The sequence below is a fragment of the Leptodactylus fuscus genome, chromosome 5, assembly GCF_031893055.1.
Source record: "Leptodactylus fuscus isolate aLepFus1 chromosome 5, aLepFus1.hap2, whole genome shotgun sequence".
In the NCBI taxonomy this organism is placed as follows: domain Eukaryota; kingdom Metazoa; phylum Chordata; class Amphibia; order Anura; family Leptodactylidae; genus Leptodactylus; species Leptodactylus fuscus.
The window spans coordinates 160,575,026-160,597,806 of NC_134269.1; the positions used below are offsets into that span (position 1 = coordinate 160,575,026).

The window sequence follows — 22,781 nt, forward strand, 5'->3', positions numbered from 1 at the left end:
CCCACTTAGCTCAACTCCCAACCCCATTATATACTTACCTCTCTTGCTTCCAGTCTACTTCCTGTGGGACGGCCCATCCTTCTTTTCTGACTGTCAGCGCGTGCTATAGACCCAGCGCTGCTCTGTCCACCTCTACTGTGCATATTTCTGATGCTGCTCCCATGCCTGTTCAGTAGAGGTGGATTATAGGCTGCACAGAGCAGTGCTGGCAGTCAGAGAACAGGGAGGAGCCGCCCCGCAGGAAGAAGCCTGGAAGGAGGAGAAGTAAGTATGAAGGAGTGGATGGGGGGGAGTAGTAGTGATGTTTCGTTTATGGAAACGGGGAAATGGGTTATCACCAGATAACCAGCTAATGTCCCTGGGGCGGTCACATGACTGCCCCAGGGATATGGGTAAATATACATTTTTGATAAATTAAGTTATTTAGACAGTAGGTGGGGGGAGGGTGTTGAGATTAGTGTAGGGATTTAATTTTATCATGGACAACCCCTTTAATTGATAATTGGGTGCAATGTCTATTAGCTAGCTGCAAGATCACAGTACTACAGACACCAGTTTTTCCTTGGACACGTTATAAATATTGATGTGGATGGGGCCTCCACAATTTCTATTGCTTCTCTAGAAATTACATTATGTTCACCATGTATTACGGTATAGTTACTATTATTATTATTATTATTATTATTATTATTATAAACCCAGACTTTCTGCAAAATGAGAGCAATGCAAACCCAAAGCATGAAGTCACATTTGAAGGGGTTGTTTCAGTCAGATATTAAGAGATAAGATATTATTGTTTGTATAATGAAAAGCTATACAGTTTTCCACTATTCTTTATATAGTGCCCGCTCCACTCCATTCAGACAAGGCCCAGGAGACCCATGTTCTTTCCCTGCCAGCATTCAGACATTTATCACCTGTGTTGTGGATAGGTTTATATATTTCTTCTACCTATTGTAGATCTTTGAGTCAGAAAATGGTAAATCAGAACAGCCTGAGTCACTGGAGTCACTAAAATGACTTTGGTATTGGGTTATTGGGTACTGCTGCTTAGCACTGTGATAATTTGAATACTTAAGCCAGGACCTACCATGTGATGCTCATTGCTAATACTGGCCATGTACAATATATAACATTCGGCTGTATATAACATACGTCAGTCTTTTACATATATACATATATGATATCCTTGAATCCAGATTGTACTGGACTGTCTTCAGGAACTTGTATGAAAGGTTTCTATACATTTTATTATTGTTATTTTAATGAGTTATATTTATTATCTTAGGTGTCTCCTAATATTGGATGATATTTGGGATTCCTGGGTGTTGAAGGCCTTTGACATCCAGTGCCGTGTTCTCATTACAAGCAGAGACAGAAGTGTGATTGACACAGTATCAGGTACATGTCTCCTACATAAATGTGCATTTTAGCTTCCTATTTTGTTACATTCCTTCTGTGTCTTTGGTCTGCAAATTTAAATTATGGCATTTCTGGATTTATGTACATAGAGTCACACTAATAGTGCCCTAAAAAAGTTACCTCAAAAATGCAATTAAATACAGTTGTAAGACAAAGTAAGTGAACCTTTCCGAAATATCTGAATTTCTGCATTGATTGCTATTAAAATAGATGTATCTGCTATCAAAACAAATTGTCATGAGAGTGAAAGGTTTTAAAAACTGACCCATTGACACAGAACATGTCCATTGTTTCTGACAGACTGTGGAAACAAAGACTGACATATGAATACTTCAATATGGTTTTTAAAATATGTGATGTAGTGTGAATAAAGCCAAGTAAGCTAAATAGAATAGTAACTGAACTCTTCAATTTGACATATAGATCCCCTTTAAAGTAGTTATTCAGGACCAAATAGATTTTCATACTGATGACCTATCCACAGTATAGTTTATTCTCTATATGTAGTACATACACTTTCATTTATTTTTTATATTATTTATTATGTTTACTTTTATATCGTCATCATATTCCGCAGCGCTTTACAGATATTGTCAGTCACTGTCCCATATAGGGCTCACAATCTTCATTCCCTATCAGTATGTACAGTGGGGCAAAAAAGTATTTAGGGCTAGTTCACACGTGAGTATAAGGGGAGGTTTTTGACAGCGGATTTCGCGTCCAAAACCTCCCCTTATAATGGTGGTCTATGGAGACCGCCGGGCTTCTTTTCTCCGCTAGCGGCGGGCTGCTGCTAGCGGAGAAAAGAAGCGACATGCTCTTTCTTCAGGCGGAAGCCGCGCGGGCTGCGCCGCACGGCTTCCGCCCGGCTGCAGCACCCTCCATGTTGGCTCATTCATTTGAGCCGACAGCGGAGGTGAAAGCCGTGACCGCGATGGTCGCGGCGGGCGGGTTTTGACAAGAGAGAGACGCGGCTCGCCGCGTCTCTCTCTGTGTCAAAACCCGCGCGGGCAGTTCACGTGTGAACTAGCCCTTAGTCAGTCACCAATAGTGCAAGTTCCACCACTTAAAAAGATGAGAGGCGTCTGTAATTTACATCATAGGTAGACCTCAACTATGAGAGACAAAATGAGAAAACAAATCCAGAAAATCACATTGTCTGATTTTGTAAGAATTTATTTGCAAATTATGGTGGAAAATAAGTATTTGGTCACCTACAAACAATCAAGATTTCTGGCTCTCACAGACCTGTAACTTCTTCTTTAAGAGTCTCCTCTTTCCTCCACTCATTACCTGTAGTAATGGCACCTGTTTAAACTTATCAGTATAAAAAGACACCTGTGCACACCCTCAAACAGTCAGACTCCAAACTCCATTATGGGGAAGACCAAAGAGCTGTCAAAGGACACCAGAAACAAAATTGTAGCCCTGCACCAGGCTGGGAAGACTGAATCTGCAATAGGCAACCAGCTTGGATTGAAGAAATCAACTGTGGGAGCAATAATTAGAAAATGGAAGACATACAAGACCACTGATAATCTCCCTCGATCTGGGGCTCCACGCAAAATCTCACCCTGTGGGGTCAAAATGATCACAAGAACGGTGAGCAAAAATCCCAGAACCACGCGGGGGGACCTAGTGAATGAACTGCAGAGAGCTGGGACCAATGTTACAAAGCCTACCATCAGTAACACACTACTCCGCCAGGGACTCAGATCCTGCAGTGCCAGACGTGTCCCACTGCTTAAGCCAGTACATGTCCGGGCCCGTCTGAAGTTTGCTAGAGAGCATTTGGATGATCCAGAAGAGTATTGGGAGAATGTCCTATGGTCTGATGAAACCAAACTGGAACTGTTTGGTAGAAACACAACTTTTCGTGTTTGGAGGAAAAAGAATACTGAGTTGCATCCATCAAACACCATACCTACTGTAAAGCATGGGGTGGAAACATCATGCTTTGGGGCTGTTTCTCTGCAAAGGGGCCAGGACGACTGATCCGGGTACATGAAAGAATGAATGGGGCCATGTATCATGAGATTTTGAGTGCAAACCTCCTTCCATCAGCAAGGGCATTGAAGATGAAACGTGGCTGGGTCTTTCAACATGACAATGATCCAAAGCACACCGCCAGGGCAACGAAGGAGTGGCTTTGTAAGAAGCATTTCAAGGTCCTGGAGTGGCCTAGCCAGTCTCCAGATCTCAACCCTATAGAAAACCTTTGGAGGGAGTTGAAAGTCCGTGTTGCCAAGCGACAGCCCCAAAACATCACTGCTCTAGAGGAGATCTGCATGGAGGAATGGGCCAACATACCAACAACAGTGTGTGCCAACCTTGTGAAGACTTACAGAAAACGTTTGACATCTGTCATTGCCAACAAAGGATATATAACAAAGTATTGAGATGAAATTTTGTTACTGACCAAATACTTATTTTCCACCATAATTTGCAAATAAATTCTTACAAAATCTGACAATGTGATTTTCTGGATTTGTTTTCTCATTTTGTCTCTCATAGTTGAGGTCTACCTATGATGTAAATTACAGACGCCTCTCATCTTTTTAAGTGGTGGAACTTGCACTATTGGTGACTGACTAAATACTTTTTTACCCCACTGTATATAAAATGTACACAACAATAAAGCCATTGAATAACTGATACAGAGCTAGGACCAGTGTCTGCTGACATAAAGAGAAAAGCTTTTTGTAATAGTATTAGAGTATACTAGGTTAACATCCTCTATTATATCATTAGAAAATGAATTATACAGAATGAAAATAGATTTTTGCCTTACTGTATTTTTCAATGTAATAGCAAAATCTACCTTTCTTTGCAAAGGGATCAAACTGTTTGTCCATGTGGACAGCGAACTGGAGCACCAGAAAGGCCTAGAAATTCTTTCTCTTTATGTTGACCAGAACGTGAAAGAGCTGCCAGAAGAGGCCCATCATATCATACGAGAGTCAAAAGGTAAAGTCCTATCTTGTATAGTTTTATGTGAATGACCAATCCGCAAAAGTATCACAGAAGAATTTGCCCCATTTCCAGCCAATTGAAGTGCCAGTGCAAAGTAGAAGATCAAAACTATACTCTAAAGCTGGGTTCACACAAGCGCTTAAAGGGATCCTATCAGTCAGACACAATTTTTTCTAGGTACCACACCGGAATAGCCTTAAGAAAGGCTATTCTTCTCCTACCATTCGTCGTCTTCTCCGAGCCGCCGTTCGCCTACAATCCCGGTTCTTGTCAGTATGCAAATGAGCTCTGTCGCAGCACTGGGGGCGGGCCTCAGCGCTCAGACAGCACTGGAGCGTCCTCAATGCTGCAAGAGAAGACTCTCCAGCGCCTCTTCCTCTTCTTCAGCAGCATCATCTTCAGCCTCTTCTTCCGGCGGTGGCTTGCAACGTCTAGTCCTCGGGCCTTGGGCAGAGCCGACTGCGCATACCCACAGGCCACAAGAAAATGGCCTCTTACAATACTGTGAAAGGGGCCATTTTCACGTGGCCTGTGGGTGTTCGCAGTCTGCTCTGCCCAAGGACAGAGGCCTAGAAGTTACAAGCCACCACCAGAAGAAGAGGCTGAAGATGACGCTGCTGAAGTAGAGGAGGCGGCCCTGGATAGAGTTCTCCTTGCAGCATTGGGGACGCCTCCAGTGCTGCTAGAAAGCTCATTTGCATACCGACAAGAATTGGATTGTAGGCGAACGGTGGCACGGAGAAGACATCTAAACGTAGGAAACGAATAGCCTTTCTTAAAGCTATTCCGACGTGGTAGTTAGAAAAAAATGTGTCTGATAGGATCCCTTTAAAATGCAAAGAGAAAAGTTGTCTGAAAATTTAAAGTATGAATTATAGGTGTCTTTGTTTTTGTTTTTTCAGGCTCACCTCTTGTAGTGTCATTGATTGGCGCCCTGTTACGTGAATTTCCGAGCCGCTGGGCTTTCTACCTCAAGCAACTGAAGAGTAAACAGTTCAAAAGAATAAGAAAATCCTCATCGTACGATTATGAAGCACTGGATGAAGCCATGTCCATGAGTGTTGATAGGCTAAAAGACAACGTAAAAGAATACTACAATGATTTCTCGGTTATAGAAAAGGATGTGAAAGTACCAACACAGGTGACTCCAGAAACCTAGAAATAACTGCATATATTTACCGTCAGGGGTTGACTATCACTTACACTTGTCATTCAACATAGTAATTCTGTTACAGGACCATTTTAAAACATAAGGGCACTGTGCCCCTTCATTCTTAGATCTGGGGGGCATCTTGGCGATATGCCATCATGTAATGTGGGAATACCAGTTTTATCTGGTTACATTTATCTGCTGGCTACATTCATGCAGGAATATCCCCTTATGTCTTATTGCAGTATCCATGATTATGAATGGCAATTTTTAACCTACCATACCTTACTTGCAGGTCCTGTGTATCATGTGGGACATGGAGTGCGAGGATGTGGAGGATATGCTTCAGGAATTTGTTAACAAGTCTCTGTTGTACTGTGATCGCCATGGAAAGTCGTTTCTGTATTATCTGCATGATCTCCAGCTGGATTTTCTCACTGAGAGGAATCGCGCTCAGTTACCTGTATGAACTCACAAGTGTGTACAGTATGTGAAAGTATATAGTCACTTAAGACAATGTCTAACTGTTTGTATTACTATTTCAGGCCCTTCATGCTAAGCTTGTCAGTCAGTATCACAAGCACTATTCACAAACTCTACCTACTGTGGACCAAGAGGATTATACATACTGGTACCATTATCTAGCATACCACATGGCACAGGCCAATATGCAGCAAGTAAGTAGATTTATATAAGCTAACTTGTTGACTGAACAAATGTGCATACTGGGGACTTCTTTTTGTTTCAGATTTACTGAAATCTTGCACATTATTACTATATTAGAGAGATTTTCTGAGATTAAGATATTGGTTCCTTTGACATAACACATCTGATACATGCTCTATGTAATCCAAATCCATTTACCCATTACAAAGATATAAGCCCCCTTAGTTTTTATGCAAAATAGGGTCTATTAGTTGAGTGGATGTTGACACTGCATGACTTACAGTAAACAGAACACCACCCCAAGAGACATGACCAGAGGTATGTCCTCTCTAAGGATAAGTTATCAGTATCGGACTGGTGGGGTCCGACACTTAGCACGCCCACTGATCAGCTGATATTACTAGGTTTGAAGATGGACTGGGTTACTGCGGCACAGGTCCCATTCGCTTGACATTTAGACCCTGACAGATCTGATATTGATGACATCATAAGTATAGGTCATGATTATTTAAAGCCTGGAAAAGCTCTTTAGCTCACATGTATATGATCCCCCTATGGCCAAATAACCAAAAGACCTTATGCATAATAATGTGCACCGACTGTGGGGTCTTCAGTGCAGACCTGTAGGTGCTGTATTCTTCACTTAGATGCAAAGCAAAATGTATTGAATGTTATATCTAAAGTTTACTGAGTTAAAGAGGTTGTCTTATTTTAAAGGGGTTCTATCATTGGGAAAAGTCATTTTTAACTAAGCACATCCTTGCATAGCCTTTAGAAAGGCTACTCCACACTTACCTTTAGTATGTAAATTGCCTCAGTGGTTTTTGAATAAGTCCATTTTTATTCATATGCTAATGAGCTTCCAGCACAGGAAGTTCCCAGCAGCCGCCTCCCTGCTATTATCTCCTATCTGTGTGTGCAAGCAGGAAGTCATCATCAGCAGCAGCAGACTGTGCTGTATACACCCATAGAAAACAATAGCAAAGAGGAGTGCACGATGGTTCACCGAGTCTAATTAGCATATGAGTAAAAACGGACTTATTCAAAAACCCCTGAGGCAATTTACATGCAAAAGTTTCTCAGCTACGGACAGCCGTTTCGGTCTGGTTGGACCTCGTCAGCGCAGCGTAGAGGGAACTGACTTGGTAGAAGTCGAAACGGCCGTCCATAGCTGAGAAACTAACTTGGTAAAAATCCCACATTATGCAGTAAAGGCTTCTGGGAAAGTCGGGCATGTTGTTCAGGGTGCTTCCTATAGAGGGCAGCATAACAGAGGCACTGTCTCCCTATTTACATCTTGGGAGACAGATTTGCATATTCTTTGTCAAACTCTGGCAGCTCTTGTCATCTTGGGAAACAAACATCAAGATTTTTCCCATTCAGTCTTTTTTTATACTGGTTTAGATTAGATTAGCCTTTTTTTCATTCATAAAATTTCTTGGTTTATAAGTTCAAAAAGCAGATATTTCTCTTTTGCATATTTTGCTTTTTATGTGGTAATTGCTTTTATCATTATTCTGCAGGAACTTTGTTCTCTTCTTTTTTCGTTTGATTGGTTAAAATCAAAAACAAGATTATTTGGGCCTGCGCATCTCATTCATGAGTTTGTGCATTACCGAGAGATACTCGATAAGCAGGTAATTCCTTTGGGGAGACTTCTTAGTTTTCTTTTTGTTGTTTGCTACTATTTTGGAATACATGTAGCAATTTTGATACATTACCAAATTGTAGTTTTCTGTACCATCCTGAGATGATCGTAAATAGAATAACCCTTATAAGGTTGGGTTCACATCTGCATCGAAGCGTTTGTTGGAGCCTCTGTGGTAGAAACCACTGAAAATCAGCAGAGAGAAAATTTCTGTACGGAGAACTTTTCTTTCTGCCAGTTTCAGGTTTAAAATGGTAAACACCTGGTGGACCCCATTATAGTCAATGGGGTCCGCAGGGCTCCTTATGTAACCACTGAAACAGCAGTGTGGCTCTCCATTGTTTGGACCCGAACGGCAGAGAGCTCAACTTCAGTGTGAACCTAACTTAATGATGACAGATAAATGCCACTCAGGAGAGTCCATCAATATCAGATTGGTGTGGATCCGAAACCTGGCAGCCCCAACGATCAGCTGTTCTCAGCAGGCACTGAAAGTATTCAGTGGACAGTGCCAGAAGCAGACAGCTCCGTCCACTGTGTAGTGGCAGTGTGGGTTGCTGCAGCTCAACTCCCATTCACCTAATTGGGAGAAGAGCTACAGTAATCAGGAACGTCTACTGCACAATTTACAGAACCGAGGGGCAACATGGTGGCTCAGTGGTTAGCACTGCAGCATGCAGGGCTGGAGTCCTGGGTTCGATTCCCGTCAGGAACAACATCTGCAAGGAGTTAGTATGTTCTCCCCCTGTTTGAGTGGATTTCCTCCCATACTCCAAAGACATACTGATAGGAAAGAAAAAATGTACATTAAAAAAAAAATGTACAGAACTGCCTGCTGCTATCTGATACCACTATATATTTCCATGACAGGTGGCCTATGAGAACAGATGATAAGGGTGTCAGTTGTTGGACCTATGCAAATCTAAATTTGTACAATTGAGCGATAGGAGTGGTTGCCTAAAGCTATTATTCTTTCATAAACAAAAGTAGCATTGGTCATCTCAATCAAGACAGAAATGGGCGGAGAAACATTGGTTTTTCATCTCTGGAATAGAACAAATTTTGCCATAGTCAGAATCTTATACAATATCCATCTATGTGGAGTCAAGGCATGGGGAATCTGCATGAATAAGACAGCTGAAGCTGGTGATGACATAGATTCTCACTATTTTTATGTAAACACTTTAGGACAGCAAAGCACGTGAAGATTTTCAAGAGTTTTTGTCTGTGAACGGTCATCTCCTAGGGCAGAATTCTCACATAAACCTGGTCCAGTTGGGACTATCTCAGCCAAATGAGTCTGCAGTGTATAAGCATGCTATTAAACATGCCAAAGAACAACTTCAGCAAGGAGAGCTTTACGTCAACTGGATGTAAGTAGTAAACTCACCAGGAGCAAAATTAGGCTCACTCCACATCTTGCTTTTCACACACATTTGGCCTGTGTCAGGAGTGTCCATACAAGCGGCATATGCAAAGAGTATCTTTTTTGGCATATACTGAATGGTATGATTTAACTTACTTTTCCCTACCATATAGAAAGGTGTAGTCTGCTACTGCTTTCTGTACCGAGGGGCACATTTAGGGTATGTTCACACAGCGGAAACCTTTTTCGGTCAGCGAACTCTCAGCGTGGCTAGTCGCAACAGGATGCCGAGGCACTGCAGCGGCATCCCACTCCTGATTAGGGTCCGATTGAATGGACCTAATGGGCAGTGAGTCTCACGCCGCGGCTGTCTCAGCCATGGAATCCACGGGATGATAGAGCATGTTGTTTCTTTTTCCCGCTAGCTGAAAAAAATCACTAACAGGAAAAAGAAGCGAGCAGCTCCCATTGAAATTAATGGGAGCCTTTTTTGCAGGTGGATTTTGAGGCGGATTCCTCGTCAAAATCTGCCTGCATAAAAGAGCCAATATACACCATTGTTTAAAGTGGCATGTATCCGAAGATCTGTGGGAATACTCCTCTGACATATACTTCTCAATGTACAATTCTGATGTAGCCAAGAAAACAAAATATACTTAGAAACTTGCAGCATAGTGATTTCAACAAAAGTGATTTTTTTTTAATAATATAATTGATTGATAATTGACTTGTAGAAACAAGCAAAGCATGAAGAACCTGGCGAGCCTATCCGTGCGTCCTCACACAGATGCAGTGTTCCATGCCTGCTTTTCTCGTGATGGACAGAGGATTGCCTCCTGTGGAGCTGATAAAACTTTACAGGTAATGCCACAAAATAAAGAGCACAGTCATTTCATCTTATTCCTTTATTTGTGTCTTGTATCCTTCTACTTTGCAACTTTTTCTCACTAAAGGTATGAAAATTGTCATGATGGAGATGGATGCAAATTGACATTTTTGGTCAGTTGAAGTGTCATAGAAATAAATGAGATCCATTGTCTCATCTGTCATTATCGATATGTTTTAATAAAAAAAACATTGTAAACAATCACAAAAGTATAATCAACCTAAAGATGGCCATTGTCACTCTGATACATTCTTGTCTTGACTATTGCGATTCTCTATTAATCGGTTGTCTTCTTACTAAACACTTCCCTCTACAATCTGACCTGAATGCAGCAGCCAGGTCCTCTTTCTGTACAACCATTATGGAGATGCATCTACCTTGTGCTAGTCGCTGCACTGGTCCCCATTCACCACAAAATACAGTTTAAACTTTTTACACTTACCCACAAGGCCCTTCACAGTGCTGCACCTCCCAACATCTCCTCCTTCTGTTTTCCATTGTACCCATCCATTCTGTTCTTCCAATAACCTTAGACTTGTATACTCTTTTCTCAAGCTTCACTGGTGCTCTTGTATGTTTTATCCTGGAGTATCAAATTAATACCTAAACTTTATAGAAGTTTTCTAAGAACCCAACCCCTCCATCCATAGGTTATCCTGCACTCTATGCACTTACTGTCTGTATGTTTACAGATACCAGCTGGTAACCAGCTGATACAGATTTATATTTATGACCTTATTTATTAAAAGTTGGCTGAACCATTGTACCAAACAAGTCCTCTTACTCCTATTGTTTGATATGTTAACTATTCTGTTGCATTGTAATGCCTAATATTGTTTTGTTCCTAAAAAGTCTTATTTGTAAAGTGCTGTGGAATATGTTAGCACTATGTATATAACAATAACTACTAGACCGATGGGGGACCCAGAAGACAGACTACTAGGAGTTGCGAGAATGCGGATCCGCATTTGATCTGTTTGAATGAATTGGAGGACAGACATGTACACAATTGCTTCATTCAACAGTGTGGGACTGCTGGTGATAGTAGAGTGCTTGTACACAACATATTTTGGGCAGTTGCATAGAGATCAATGTGTACCCACACAGTGAAGTAAATACTGGGGTGCCTCGGCAGTGGCTGCCACAGGGCCCCCATGTTATTTATTTATTTATTTTTTAATAGGCCATTACCTGCTGGAGTAACTCCAGCAGGTAACAGGCCCTATTTACTTACCGATACCCGCTATTGCTCACGGAAGCAGGAATCAGTAAGTGAGGCCGCGGGCCCGCAAACCCCCAACAAACATTGATATCATTATACTGTGCTGTCTTTTCAGACCCCAAAGTATAATGTTCGGAAGCCCAGGGGAGGTGAGGGAACATGTAAAACACTGTTACTTACCTCTCCTGCACTCTGGTAGTCTTTGGGCATATTTGTTGATGTCCCAGACGTCACATGAGCCAGGCCGGGATCATTATGCATTACGATGCTGGCCCGACTGATGCCAACATTGAAGAAATCTGAAAGCAGCAGGGAGTGCATCGGAGCTTAGGAGAGGTAAATAACAGTGTTTTTTTTTGTTTGTATCCTCCCCTGGGTCTCCGATCATAATTGTTCATGGGTGGGCCACTGTGGGACATAATACTGTGTGCAGGGGCACTGTGGGACATAATACTGTGTGCAGGGGCCACTGAGGGGAATAATACTGTGTGCAAGGGCCACTCTGGGGCATAATACTGTGTGCAGGGGCCACTGTGGGGCATAATTGTGTGTGAGCAGGGGCCACGGTAGGGCATTATACTGTTTGGAGGGGCCGCTATGAGACATTATAATGTCTGAAGGCCACTTTGGGACGTTATAGTGTGTATAAATGGAGCATTATACTGTTCGATGGCCAGGAAAAGGTCCACTATGTAGGTGGTGGGGGGGGGGGGGTTGGGGGTTGAAGTAAATCGTTTGCTTGGGGCCCCAGTTTTTGCTGTTTACTCCACTGCACCCACCACTCTATTTAGAAGAGAGAGAAGGTCTCATGTCATCGCTAGAGATCCCACTGGTTTGTCCCCCACTGATCTATCACTTCTCCCTTTTCCAATGAATTGGGGATAACTTACTGGAAGAAAACCAAACCTTTAATTCTCTATTCACGCTGGTTTCATGGCCATTTTTACAGGATCAATGATGAATATGGCAGATCTATTTGACGGCGCTAAAAAGGTTATTTTATTTCCCCCTCATTGACTCAAAATGTATCTGTCAGGTTTCCAATTTTTTCTTGCACTGAATAAAATAGCACAGCATGCTACAATTTTCTGAAACCTGATGGAACAGAACACTTACAAATATGAACAGATATTTTTGGTTTTCCGTTCTCTCCTTTCTCTAGATTTTGACTATTTAAAATATCTATCACAGTGACTTCAATATTTTCTTAAGACCTACTTTTGTGATTGTTGGTAGCATGGTGGCTCAGTGGTTAGTACTGTTGCCTTGTAGTACTGAAATCCTGGGTCCAGCTCCAACAAAGGGGAACATTTGCATGGAGGTTGTATGTTTTTGGCATGATTGCAATATGGTAGGGATGCATTTTCATAGAATCATTAAATCGGTTGAGCATTTGGAGCACAATGTCTGGTTCCTTCACAAGCTCTGGCACAGATTCCTTCTAAAATCCCAGACAAAAACGTCTAGCAAACTCCATTTTTCATCCAGTAAAATGATGGCCACCAAAACAGAAACCCAACTGACCCTATTATAGTCAGAGCCTATGAAATATATACCCCAGATGTGTATCTAGGCCTACAAGTACAATAAATGTATATGCTGACCCATGCTGTGGTTATTTATACATACTGTACCATACAAGGCATATTTTATGCAAAATCTAGGATAGTTTAACCAGACTTCTATGTTCTGCTCCTTTCTAGATCTTTAAAAGTGAGACTGGTGAAAATCTACTTAGTATAGAAGCTCATGATGATGAAGTTCTGTGCTGCGCCTTCTCTGCTGATGACAGATATGTAGCAACCTGTTCAGCCGATAAAAAAGTGAAGGTAAGATCTTCCTTACTATATAAGTCTTACTGGCTAATTGCTATTTTTTTCAGTACTATTTTCACTTGTTTCACTTTATATCTTTTGCATCCTATGTACAGAGTAATGGGGATCAGCTCACTCATGTATAATGTATAAAATCTGACTACATTTTCTATTATCTGCAGCGGCTAACAGTATAACATACTGTGTTATGAGTGTTCAAAACTCTTAAAGGGGTATTCCCAACTGGTTTGTTCAGCATGCTGTGTGCTCTGTTCACTTCCTGGTTTTCTCAGTACATTGGTGGGCGGGGTTTCACTTGCTGTCTCCCAGGCAAAGCTCTGCTATCTCTCTTCATAGCAGAATGCTTGCAGTCAGTAATGAGGGATTGGTTGTAAATAAATTAACACAGTATCACTGGAAGATTCACAATATGAATCTGATGTAGCAAAGATGGATTTGAGTCAGTTAGTTTGCAATAAACTCCATTTTAGAGTGGTTTATCTTTTGCTTGCATCTTTGAAACACCTGGTACAGCACTACTGAATGTGTTGTCGCTATATGCACATCCAATGATGAAAAAATAGCAGACCCATATAGAAATGTCAGATTGCTGAGAACTTGGCATGTAGTTATTTCTCAGGTAGATATTACATGTAGGTCTGCTTAGACACTTCTCATGCCACAAGAGGGTGTAAAAGAGCTTCCCACACCGAAGGCTCTTAAAGGGATTCTATCACTCAGACACAATTTTTCTAAGTACCACGTTGGAATAGCCTTAAGAAAGGCTATTTGTCTCCCTTTTTTCGTTGCCTTCTCTGCACTGCCGTTCGCCTACAATCCCATTTTTTCTCGGTATGCAAATTAGCTCTCTCGCAGCACTGAGGGCGGGCCCCAGCGCTCAAACAGCACTAGGGGAGTCCTCAATGCTGCGAGCGTCCTCTTCAGCCTTTGCTTCCGGCGGTGGCTTGAAACTTCTAGGCCTCGGGCCTTGGGCAGAGCAGACTGCGCATGTCCACAGGCCACGAGAAAATGGCCGCTTACAATACTGTGCAAGCGGCCATTTTCCCGTGGCCTGTGGGCATGCGCTGTCTGCTCTGCCTGAGGCCTAGAAGTTACAAGCCACCGCCGGAAGAAGAGGCTGAAGAGGACGCTGCTGACTAAGATGGAGGCGGCGCTGAAGAGAGTTCTCTCCCAGCAATTGGGGATGCCCCCAGTGCTGCTAGAGAGCTAATTTGCATACCAAGTAAAATCGGGATTATAGGCGGCGCGGAGAAGCCAACGAAAGGTAGGAGACAAATTTCTTAAGGCTATTCCGATGTGGTACTTAGAAAAAATCGTGTCTGAATGATAGGATCCCTTTAAAGGCTACTTATGGGCAGTGTACGTCTCGGTGAGAGATTGTTGACAGCTAGACATGCTTCTACTACGCACTCCTAGACATTTTGCCTGATTGACAGACCCTGAAAGATCCTGTATTCATTGGTCTTATCCATTGGCAACCTATCAAGTGAAAAGACTGTCATCAAAAATCAAATGTTTTAAGAATTTATATTTGCAAAAATGTTTAACTTTTTAATTTTCTCCCAATGAAATATGGTTATGTTCATGAGAAAACTCTTTAAGGCTAAGGTCCCACGTTGCAGAAACGCAGCTTTTTTTGTTGCAGTTTTTTAAGCCAAAGCCAAGAATGGCTACAAAAGGAATGGGAAATATACAGGATGTTCTCATACTTCTACCTTCTGCTCAATCCACTCCTGGGCTTGACTCAAAAAAACGCAACAAAATCTGCAGCAAAAAAAAGCTGTGTTTCCGCAATGTGGGTGCTTTAGCCTAAGTCACAAGGTCTTATGGGGGATGGGCAGTGTGACAAAAATTAAAGGTATATATGGGAAAAAAAATTATTACAATTCTCATTGTTGAAATACATCTGATGCTAGGTTCACACTAGCAGTTGGGTTTCCCTTCTTCAGGTCTGCTTGGGGACCTGAAAGATGAAAACTCTATCTTAGGGGTAGGGAACCTTGGCCCTCCAGCTGCTGTGAAACTACAACTACCAGCATGCTCCATTCACTTCCATGGGAGTTCCAAGTACAGCAGAGCAAGTATGCATGCTGGGAGTTGTAGTTTTACAACAGCTGGAGAGCCGTACGTTCCCTATCCCTGCTCTATCTGCTTAAAAATCAGTTACCCCTGTAAACCCGCAGACACCATAGACTATAATGAGGTCCGCTGTGTTTCCACCTGTAGGACTTTTCTCGCACCTATTTTAAGCGGAATGGGGGATGGAGTTTCTGAACGCTAGTGTGAACGGATCCTTATTTACATGTCATAAAAGAATTTTATGTTAAAAATGTTCATATTCTAGCATACTATATTACAGTAAGTGTGTAAGTGTATATTTGTCTTGGATCGTGATATTTGAGACTCTTAGGGCTCATTCACACTACGTAAACGCCAGCTTATTCTGAACGTGTTTTAGCGGCGTATAAAGCAGTTCCATTCATTTCTATGGGAGCCGGCATACGAGCGCTCCCCATAGAAATGAATGGGCTGCTTTTTTCACTGCGAGCAGTCCCATTGAAGTGAATGGGGAGTGCCGGCATGTACGGCTTGGCATGAGCAGAGCTAGCCGTACACGCGGGCATTTCCCATTCACTTCAGTGGGAGTGCTCGTAGTGAAAAAAGCAGCCCATTCATTTCTATGGAGAGCGCTCCTATGCCGGCTCCCATAGAAATGAATGGAACTGCTTTATACGCCGCTGATTCTGAACGTGTTTTACGTTCAGAATAAGGTGGCATTTACGTAGTGTGAATGAGCCCTTACTTTGCGTATAGTGAAAAGAATTTTAGGTATCTGATTTTCGGTTCATTCTGCTTAGGTGTGGAACGCGGTAACCGGGTCGCTGGTACGGGATTATGATGAGCATTCAGAGCCGGTCAGCTGCTGCCAGTTCACCAATGGAGGCTCTCCTTCTCTTCTTGCCACTTGTTCCCATGACTGCTTGCTCAAAGTATGTCAAGCGTTTTGTTATATTTAACGTTGTAATTATTATTACTACAGTTTTTGTTTGCCGTTTTTATTTTTAGCCAGGCGGAAAGAATAGCACTGCCATTTTGGACAGGCACATTTTCGCTTGTTTTTCCAGTAATTACTATGCTGGCTCATTGGGGCAGAAAGTAATGGTGCTGTAATTACTATACACTTATGCTGTCTGTAAGGCAAAGCAGAAATAATTACTATTAGTCGCCTTGATCTTGAAATATCAAAGGATTTTCAGCAGTAAATATCACTTGTTAAGTCGAATGGAGCTTTCTGGTGTACAGGTGTTTTAATGCTAACCAGTACTAAACTAGCATTAAATCCAAATTAAGGGAAATTAATTACAGTAATAAATGTATTATTCCTACTTGCTAAAAGGGAAAATTTGATAAAATAATGAAGATAGAATTCCTTTTTAAATATACAGCTATTTTTATTTAGCCCGAACAGTAAAAAAAAGAAATTTGGTAATCGCTCACAACAACCAATCGGATTGCTTGTTTCATCTTCAGTAGGCTGGAATCTGGTTATTGTAGAAAAGCTGCTATTTTTCGGTAATCTGTATTGAGAAATCCATTAGCATGCAGATCTCCGTTCACTTTAGGCTGTGCTTGGCACGTATTAGGAATTGGCACGTATTTGCAGTACAGATACCTCATGGCAGATTTGCTACAGAATGGAGGACCTAAAGTCCCCCATGTCTCCTGTTGGTGAATGGAGCACCAGTGCACTTGGGTGATCAGAGCTCCATTCACTGCTATAGGACTGTCAGAGATTGCAGTCCTGGCAGCTCCATAGCAGTGAATGGAGTGCTGGTCACAGAATTACTTTAAGAATTGGGATATGGTGGCAACCCAACACTTTATCGCCATATGCCTGTTGAGAAGCCTATACATATATATTATCCAGGAGTAATTACAGAGAAAAAACACAACATGGAAAGATGATCCAGATTTGTTGCCATCCATCTGATCACTATAAATATATACATTACTCAGTGCCTGATCTACTCAGATTGTAAAAAATAGTGCTGGAAATGGGAATCTGGCGCAACGTTCAAAGCAAAGGACCATTCATAGCAATAACAGTGTGTTAGGAATGCTTATGTATTCTGAGCAATAGAAATTCCTAAACTGTAAGAAAAGAGCAACTTGTACAGTAGAGCAAAGACTGTACAAATGTCATCTACACAAAGCTATGGCATTTCAATGAAGTTATTTATTCTTTCATGTACCATATATAATCGCTGTCACACAAAGTCTAACACGTAGTCAGTGTTGCTTCTATAAATATGCATATTTAACAGGGCTCTGTAGATAGATTATTAAAGGGGTTGTCCACTGTCAACAAATAAATGGTATTGTTTATACATTCTGTATAAATTATTCATGGTTTTCTAGATCTCTGCTTTCTGTCATTCATTGTTTACTACCAGTGGATAGATATTAGTCCATGGTCATGTGATGTACAGTCCATAGTCATGTGACGGATACACAGGTGCACAGCTCGTTACCAGGCAGATGTCTGATTACTGTACAGTGACTATAGTGAGCTGTGCACCTGTTTGTCAATCACATGACCATGGACTGTACATCACATGACCATGGACTGTATATCATATGACCATGGACTGATTTTTCTCAACTACAAGCAAACAACAAATGACAACAAGCAGAGATCTAGAAAAGTGAGGAACTGATACAGAAAGTACGGTATATTGGAAAATTGTATGACTTATTGTATGACTTTTCATCATACAAACAATAGCATTTATTTCCTGAAACTGAACACCCCTTTAAAGCTGTATTTCCTATTGACTTTAGAAAAAAAGGGATTTTCTGGGATTTTTCTTAGGATTGGTCACCAACATGTGAATAGTGGGGACAGACAGTTAGCACCCACACAATCAGCTGTTTAAGACTGCTTTTAGGCCTGGTACTTTATAGTATACAGGCCTGGAAGCAGATGGTGCATATACTGCATAGTGGCTGTCAGCTTTTATTGCAGTGCTGCACCCATTAAAATGACTGAGAACTAAGCTGTGATAGCGCAATTATACAATATACAGAGCAGTTTACTGTTGGCTCTGTACACTGTATAGCATCGGGTCCGACAGTATTCCTGGACAGCTGGTTGGTGTGGGGGCCAGATGTCCGCCCCATGATCAGATTTAACACCTGAATGTGTTATTGCTGTTACTTTAGAACTATTATTGGGGATCAGAAATTCCCATTCTTGGGATTTTATTAGTGGTCTGTTTAATGCACTTTAACAGCCCTTCATGGAAAAATCCCTATAAGGATATACAAAATATAGTTGTACATGTATATCAGGGGTTTTTATAATAAGGTTATGCTTTAACACAACTATTAAACAGTAAAAATATGTACTACATGATTGATGACAAGATTTCTGGTGGCCGTCCTCTATGAACTCGAGCAGTAATAGGCTAAAACTGTCTGAAGGTGCACAGTCATATAATGTATTATTTACGGTATATTAATTTTATGACATTTTATACATCACTTCCATTGTATGCCTACTGCAGCTGTGGGACATTGATAAGAAGCATTGTAAGAACACTCTTTTTGGTCATGAAGACTATGTCAACCATTGCCGGTTTTCGCCAGATGATAAGTATTTGGCCAGCTGTTCTATGGATGGCACACTAAAGGTAAGTCTTAGCTGGTTTTATGAAGTCCTTACTTTGCATTCTTATTACTTAGCACTGCAGTTGACGTGCTGCATTGTTAATTTGGGGATTATTGGGGCCATTCCTTAATTCTGTTGCTTTTTATCACTTTTATGCTGTCTATGTTATGTTCACTACTCCAAGACTTATATAAGATACATACTGTAACCTTGTGAGTCTATGGACACAAATTCTGTTTTTTTATACCATTTTTGAAGACAATCCAAGAGTGGATTTAAAAAAAGAGGAGTACCACCTGTCCTTTTTAGGCTGTCACGATATATGATCCACACCTGGTTTTGGCTTCAAAAACATTTTTGCACCGCCATTGATGGTCTATTGTTACTTACTATATTATAGTATAGGGACTATAGACAACCAGAAACATTTTGCAATTAATAAAAAAACAGCGAATGTCAGTGTTAAAGTTTTGACTTTATCTCCTGTTGATAAGATAGAGGATAACTTTATGCTGGGTGGGGGTCAGACAGCTACCACCCCTAGTAATTCCAAGAACGGAGCCCCTGTTCTTTTGTTCTAGTGAAGCGCAGACCGAACCTCTCTATTCATTATTTATGGGAGCCAAGTTTAGCACTCAGCTATCTCTTGCACATTATAAAAGACAGTTGGGATTGGGTGGATTTTATAATGCTGAGATATAACTGTTTGAGGTGAACCCCCCCCTCCTCCTCCTCCTTCCTTTCCTTCCCCCAGCCTCAGCTTCCCTCCTGCATTATACCGTGTTTCCCCGAAAATAGGACGTACCCCGAAAGTAAGGCATAGCAGACATTTTGCTGCCTTGCCTAATATAAGGCGCTCCCCCGAAAGTAAGACGTAGTGAATAGAAATGAATGGAAGTAGCCGGCAAGCGGGGGGTTAATCGGCGTGCCGGGCGCTTCCATTCATTTCTATGGGAGCATGTGTGGGCACCGACCGGAGGCATTAGCGCTGGATGTCTGCTGACACCAGCAGACACCAGGCGGCTATGTTGGCTGCCCGACTCCCGGGTGGCCGCCATAGTTAAACACCCGGCATCCTGCTCACTTTTACTCCTAGTGAAAAGCATTTTGACAGATCTCAGTTGGCAACAGAGAACAGGGAAAGAATACAGAAGGGACAGAAAGTGGATTTCAGCACAAGATGTCACGGAAATGAGCAAAAAAAATAAAAGTGCTTATAAAGAATATTACAAATATTATTAATGTCACAAATGCTGCCAGAAAATATGGCTGGGTAATGAATTGAAAAATCACTGACTGTCAATCTGGTTAACCAATGTCATTTAGTGCATACCGGTTATTTTGGTTTGGTTGCTGTATTTCAAGCTTCTACTTGCAGTTTTGTTTGGACCAAAGACCTCTGAACTGGAACTGCTATTATTATACTCTGAGGTCTCTTAAGACCCCATAAAATAATGATCAGAGGCTTAGGGGATGTGAGCAAACATAAAAATAGTGTTACTCGCCTCTCCTGGGCTCCGTCACGGGTCTTCATCCTCTTCCAGTTTTTTGAATGATGTCAGGGCCTGAAAAGGACGTCACAAGACCGCTGAATGTGTGGCTTTGAAAAGGGGGAATAGCCAAAATAATAGTCAAAGTAAAATTCCCATTAAATTGCAATTTTCATTTAGGTAATAATTTCTCAGACCTAAGTGTAGGGCTGCTTTAAATAAGCAGATAGTAATTCAGACCATACTTCGACCTGATGTATGGCAGGACATTTGAAATGCTGAAGATTGTATTGATAAAACTAAACCTCAAATTCTCCCGGTGTTCTTTCTCCCTTTATAGCTCTGGGATGTATCGTCTGCTAATGAGTACAAGACCATTGATGTTGCAGTCTCCTTCCAAAAAAATGATGAATCCCAATTTCTGCTGAAATGCTGTTCTTGGTCCAATGACTGTTCCAGAATTATGGTGACTGCACGTAATCACCTCTATGTGAGTGTCAATGACACACGGTTAAACAATGTATGACAGGTTATATGGATCCACACCGATCACAGTATTGTTTATGAGGCCTTCTTCACATGCAGCAGCCTATATTTTACATGGTTGTTATGAGACCTTTAAAGCAAGTTTTACAATACTTCATTCACATACTATGGTAATTGAAATCTTAAAGGGGTAGGGATCAGTAGGGCTCCAGTGGTGGGGAACCCTGTGATCAAAGAATAGGGAATGGAATGGAGCATGACTATGATATGCATTCAATGTCCTTGGGATAAATTAAAAAAAAAGACAAATACAGCTACCACAATTTGACCCATAGGCTATGAACGGAGAGGCAGTGTATATGCTGAGCCACCATTCCATTCAAAGGAAACAACCCAGTTCCTGTGATCATTGGGTGTCGCATTGGTTGGACTCCCTGTTTTTGGAGAGGTGACAAGTGTTAATTCGGGGGAAGATATCAATGCAGACTTTGCTATTAATATAAATGGTAAATGTGCATGTGGAAAAATTCAGCAATGTGTGAACGTGACTTTTAAAATACAACACTCCTGTTTATTCCTATATCTATTCTGCTTGTCCTCTTATGTGATAGTTTCAGAAGGCATATAATGTTTGTTTTTCCTGTGGTGGTGCTGCAGGGAAATTGAACACTTAGCAGCTTTTCCAACACATTGCAGCAAAACCAGATGGATATTTTGACCTTTCTAACAAAAATTGATTTTCCAAGGAGGACAGCCCTTTCATTTTTAATTTATTGTTTTATTATATGTTTAAAAAGGGAGTCTGTCAGGAGTAACATCCCCATTAAACCAGCCATAGTACCTTGTAGTGCTCAGTGCCATTAGCACGATCTGTAATTGGTTTGAAGAAGGGTGGCTTGAATTTTGTGAAAAGAAGTTTAATGGGGATTTTCTTGCTGACACACTCCCTCCTAGTTTTATGCTGTGTGTGCATGGTTTATCATGTGTTTGGGTCTGTTTTGAAGTCTTATGCACAAAAACACAAGGTTTGCTTCTTTGTTGAGGAAAGTAGTTTATCTGGAGTAAAAGTTACGTAAAGCTTCTTCTTTCAAAAGAGTAGAGCAAAAAAAAAAAAAAAACCACAACATACCTGACAGCATTTGAATCACAAGGTGAATTTTGTACAAAATTTATGATGCCTTTTTAGTAAAGTAGACATGTGGAATACAAAGAGATAAAAAAAAAAAAAAAAAAAAAAGCACACCCCAAAAAAAGGTGAAAAATTGCACTGATGATAAATGACCTCCGGTATGTTTTTATGAAAAAAATGTATCATACTTAAATAACCAATGTATTTTCAACACAGATTTTTGATATGGAAAGCAGCAACCTGGTGTCTGAGCTTGAAGCAGATGAACAGAGCACTATATTGTATTGCGACTTCTGCAGGACCAATCAGATTGTAGCAATGGCGCTGTCACATTATGCTGTCCAGGTAATGTAGCTCATTGTTTATATGCTCATTCATGTATAGTATTTCTGCAAATATCTTTCTACATAGTATTAAATGTGCCTTAAAGGGATTCTACCATTAAAACCCTTTTTTCTGTGGCTAACACGTCGGAATAGCCTTTAGAAAGGCTATTCGTCTCCTACCTTTAGATGGAATCTCTGCCGCACCGTTCCTTAGTAATACCGGTTTTTACCGGTATGTAAATTAGTTCTTTGGCAGTGATGGGGGCGGGCCCCAGCTCTGAAAATAGGATGAGGGCGTCCCCACCGCTGCCTGAGAACAGGATCCTGCGCTGCCTCCATCTTCTGCTGCATCCTCCCCTTCTTTCTTCAGCTTTCTTTGGCGGCTTCACCTCTGTCAGCTCTGACACTAGTAGAGCCGACTACGCATGCACGGCCATAGTTCCGAGGCCGGAATTGCGCACATGCGCAGTCGGCTCTACTAGTGTCTCAGTGGCAGAGCCAACTGCGCAGG

General features: G+C 41.4%; 1 protein-coding gene across 1 annotated transcript in view; it reads left to right on the forward strand.

The window, feature by feature from the left end:
* APAF1 (apoptotic peptidase activating factor 1) overlaps positions 1–22,781 on the forward strand; it is a 56,532-nt gene that overhangs the window by 6,297 nt on the left and 27,454 nt on the right. The window contains exons 6-18 of the mRNA XM_075274614.1: positions 1,289–1,401; positions 4,258–4,389; positions 5,298–5,536; positions 5,841–6,008; positions 6,091–6,222; positions 7,735–7,848; positions 9,048–9,232; positions 9,960–10,086; positions 13,037–13,162; positions 16,027–16,158; positions 18,736–18,861; positions 20,670–20,819; positions 22,161–22,289. Coding sequence (XP_075130715.1) covers positions 1,289–1,401; positions 4,258–4,389; positions 5,298–5,536; positions 5,841–6,008; positions 6,091–6,222; positions 7,735–7,848; positions 9,048–9,232; positions 9,960–10,086; positions 13,037–13,162; positions 16,027–16,158; positions 18,736–18,861; positions 20,670–20,819; positions 22,161–22,289 — 1,873 coding nt within the window. The remainder of the gene's footprint in view (positions 1–1,288; positions 1,402–4,257; positions 4,390–5,297; positions 5,537–5,840; positions 6,009–6,090; positions 6,223–7,734; positions 7,849–9,047; positions 9,233–9,959; positions 10,087–13,036; positions 13,163–16,026; positions 16,159–18,735; positions 18,862–20,669; positions 20,820–22,160; positions 22,290–22,781) is intronic.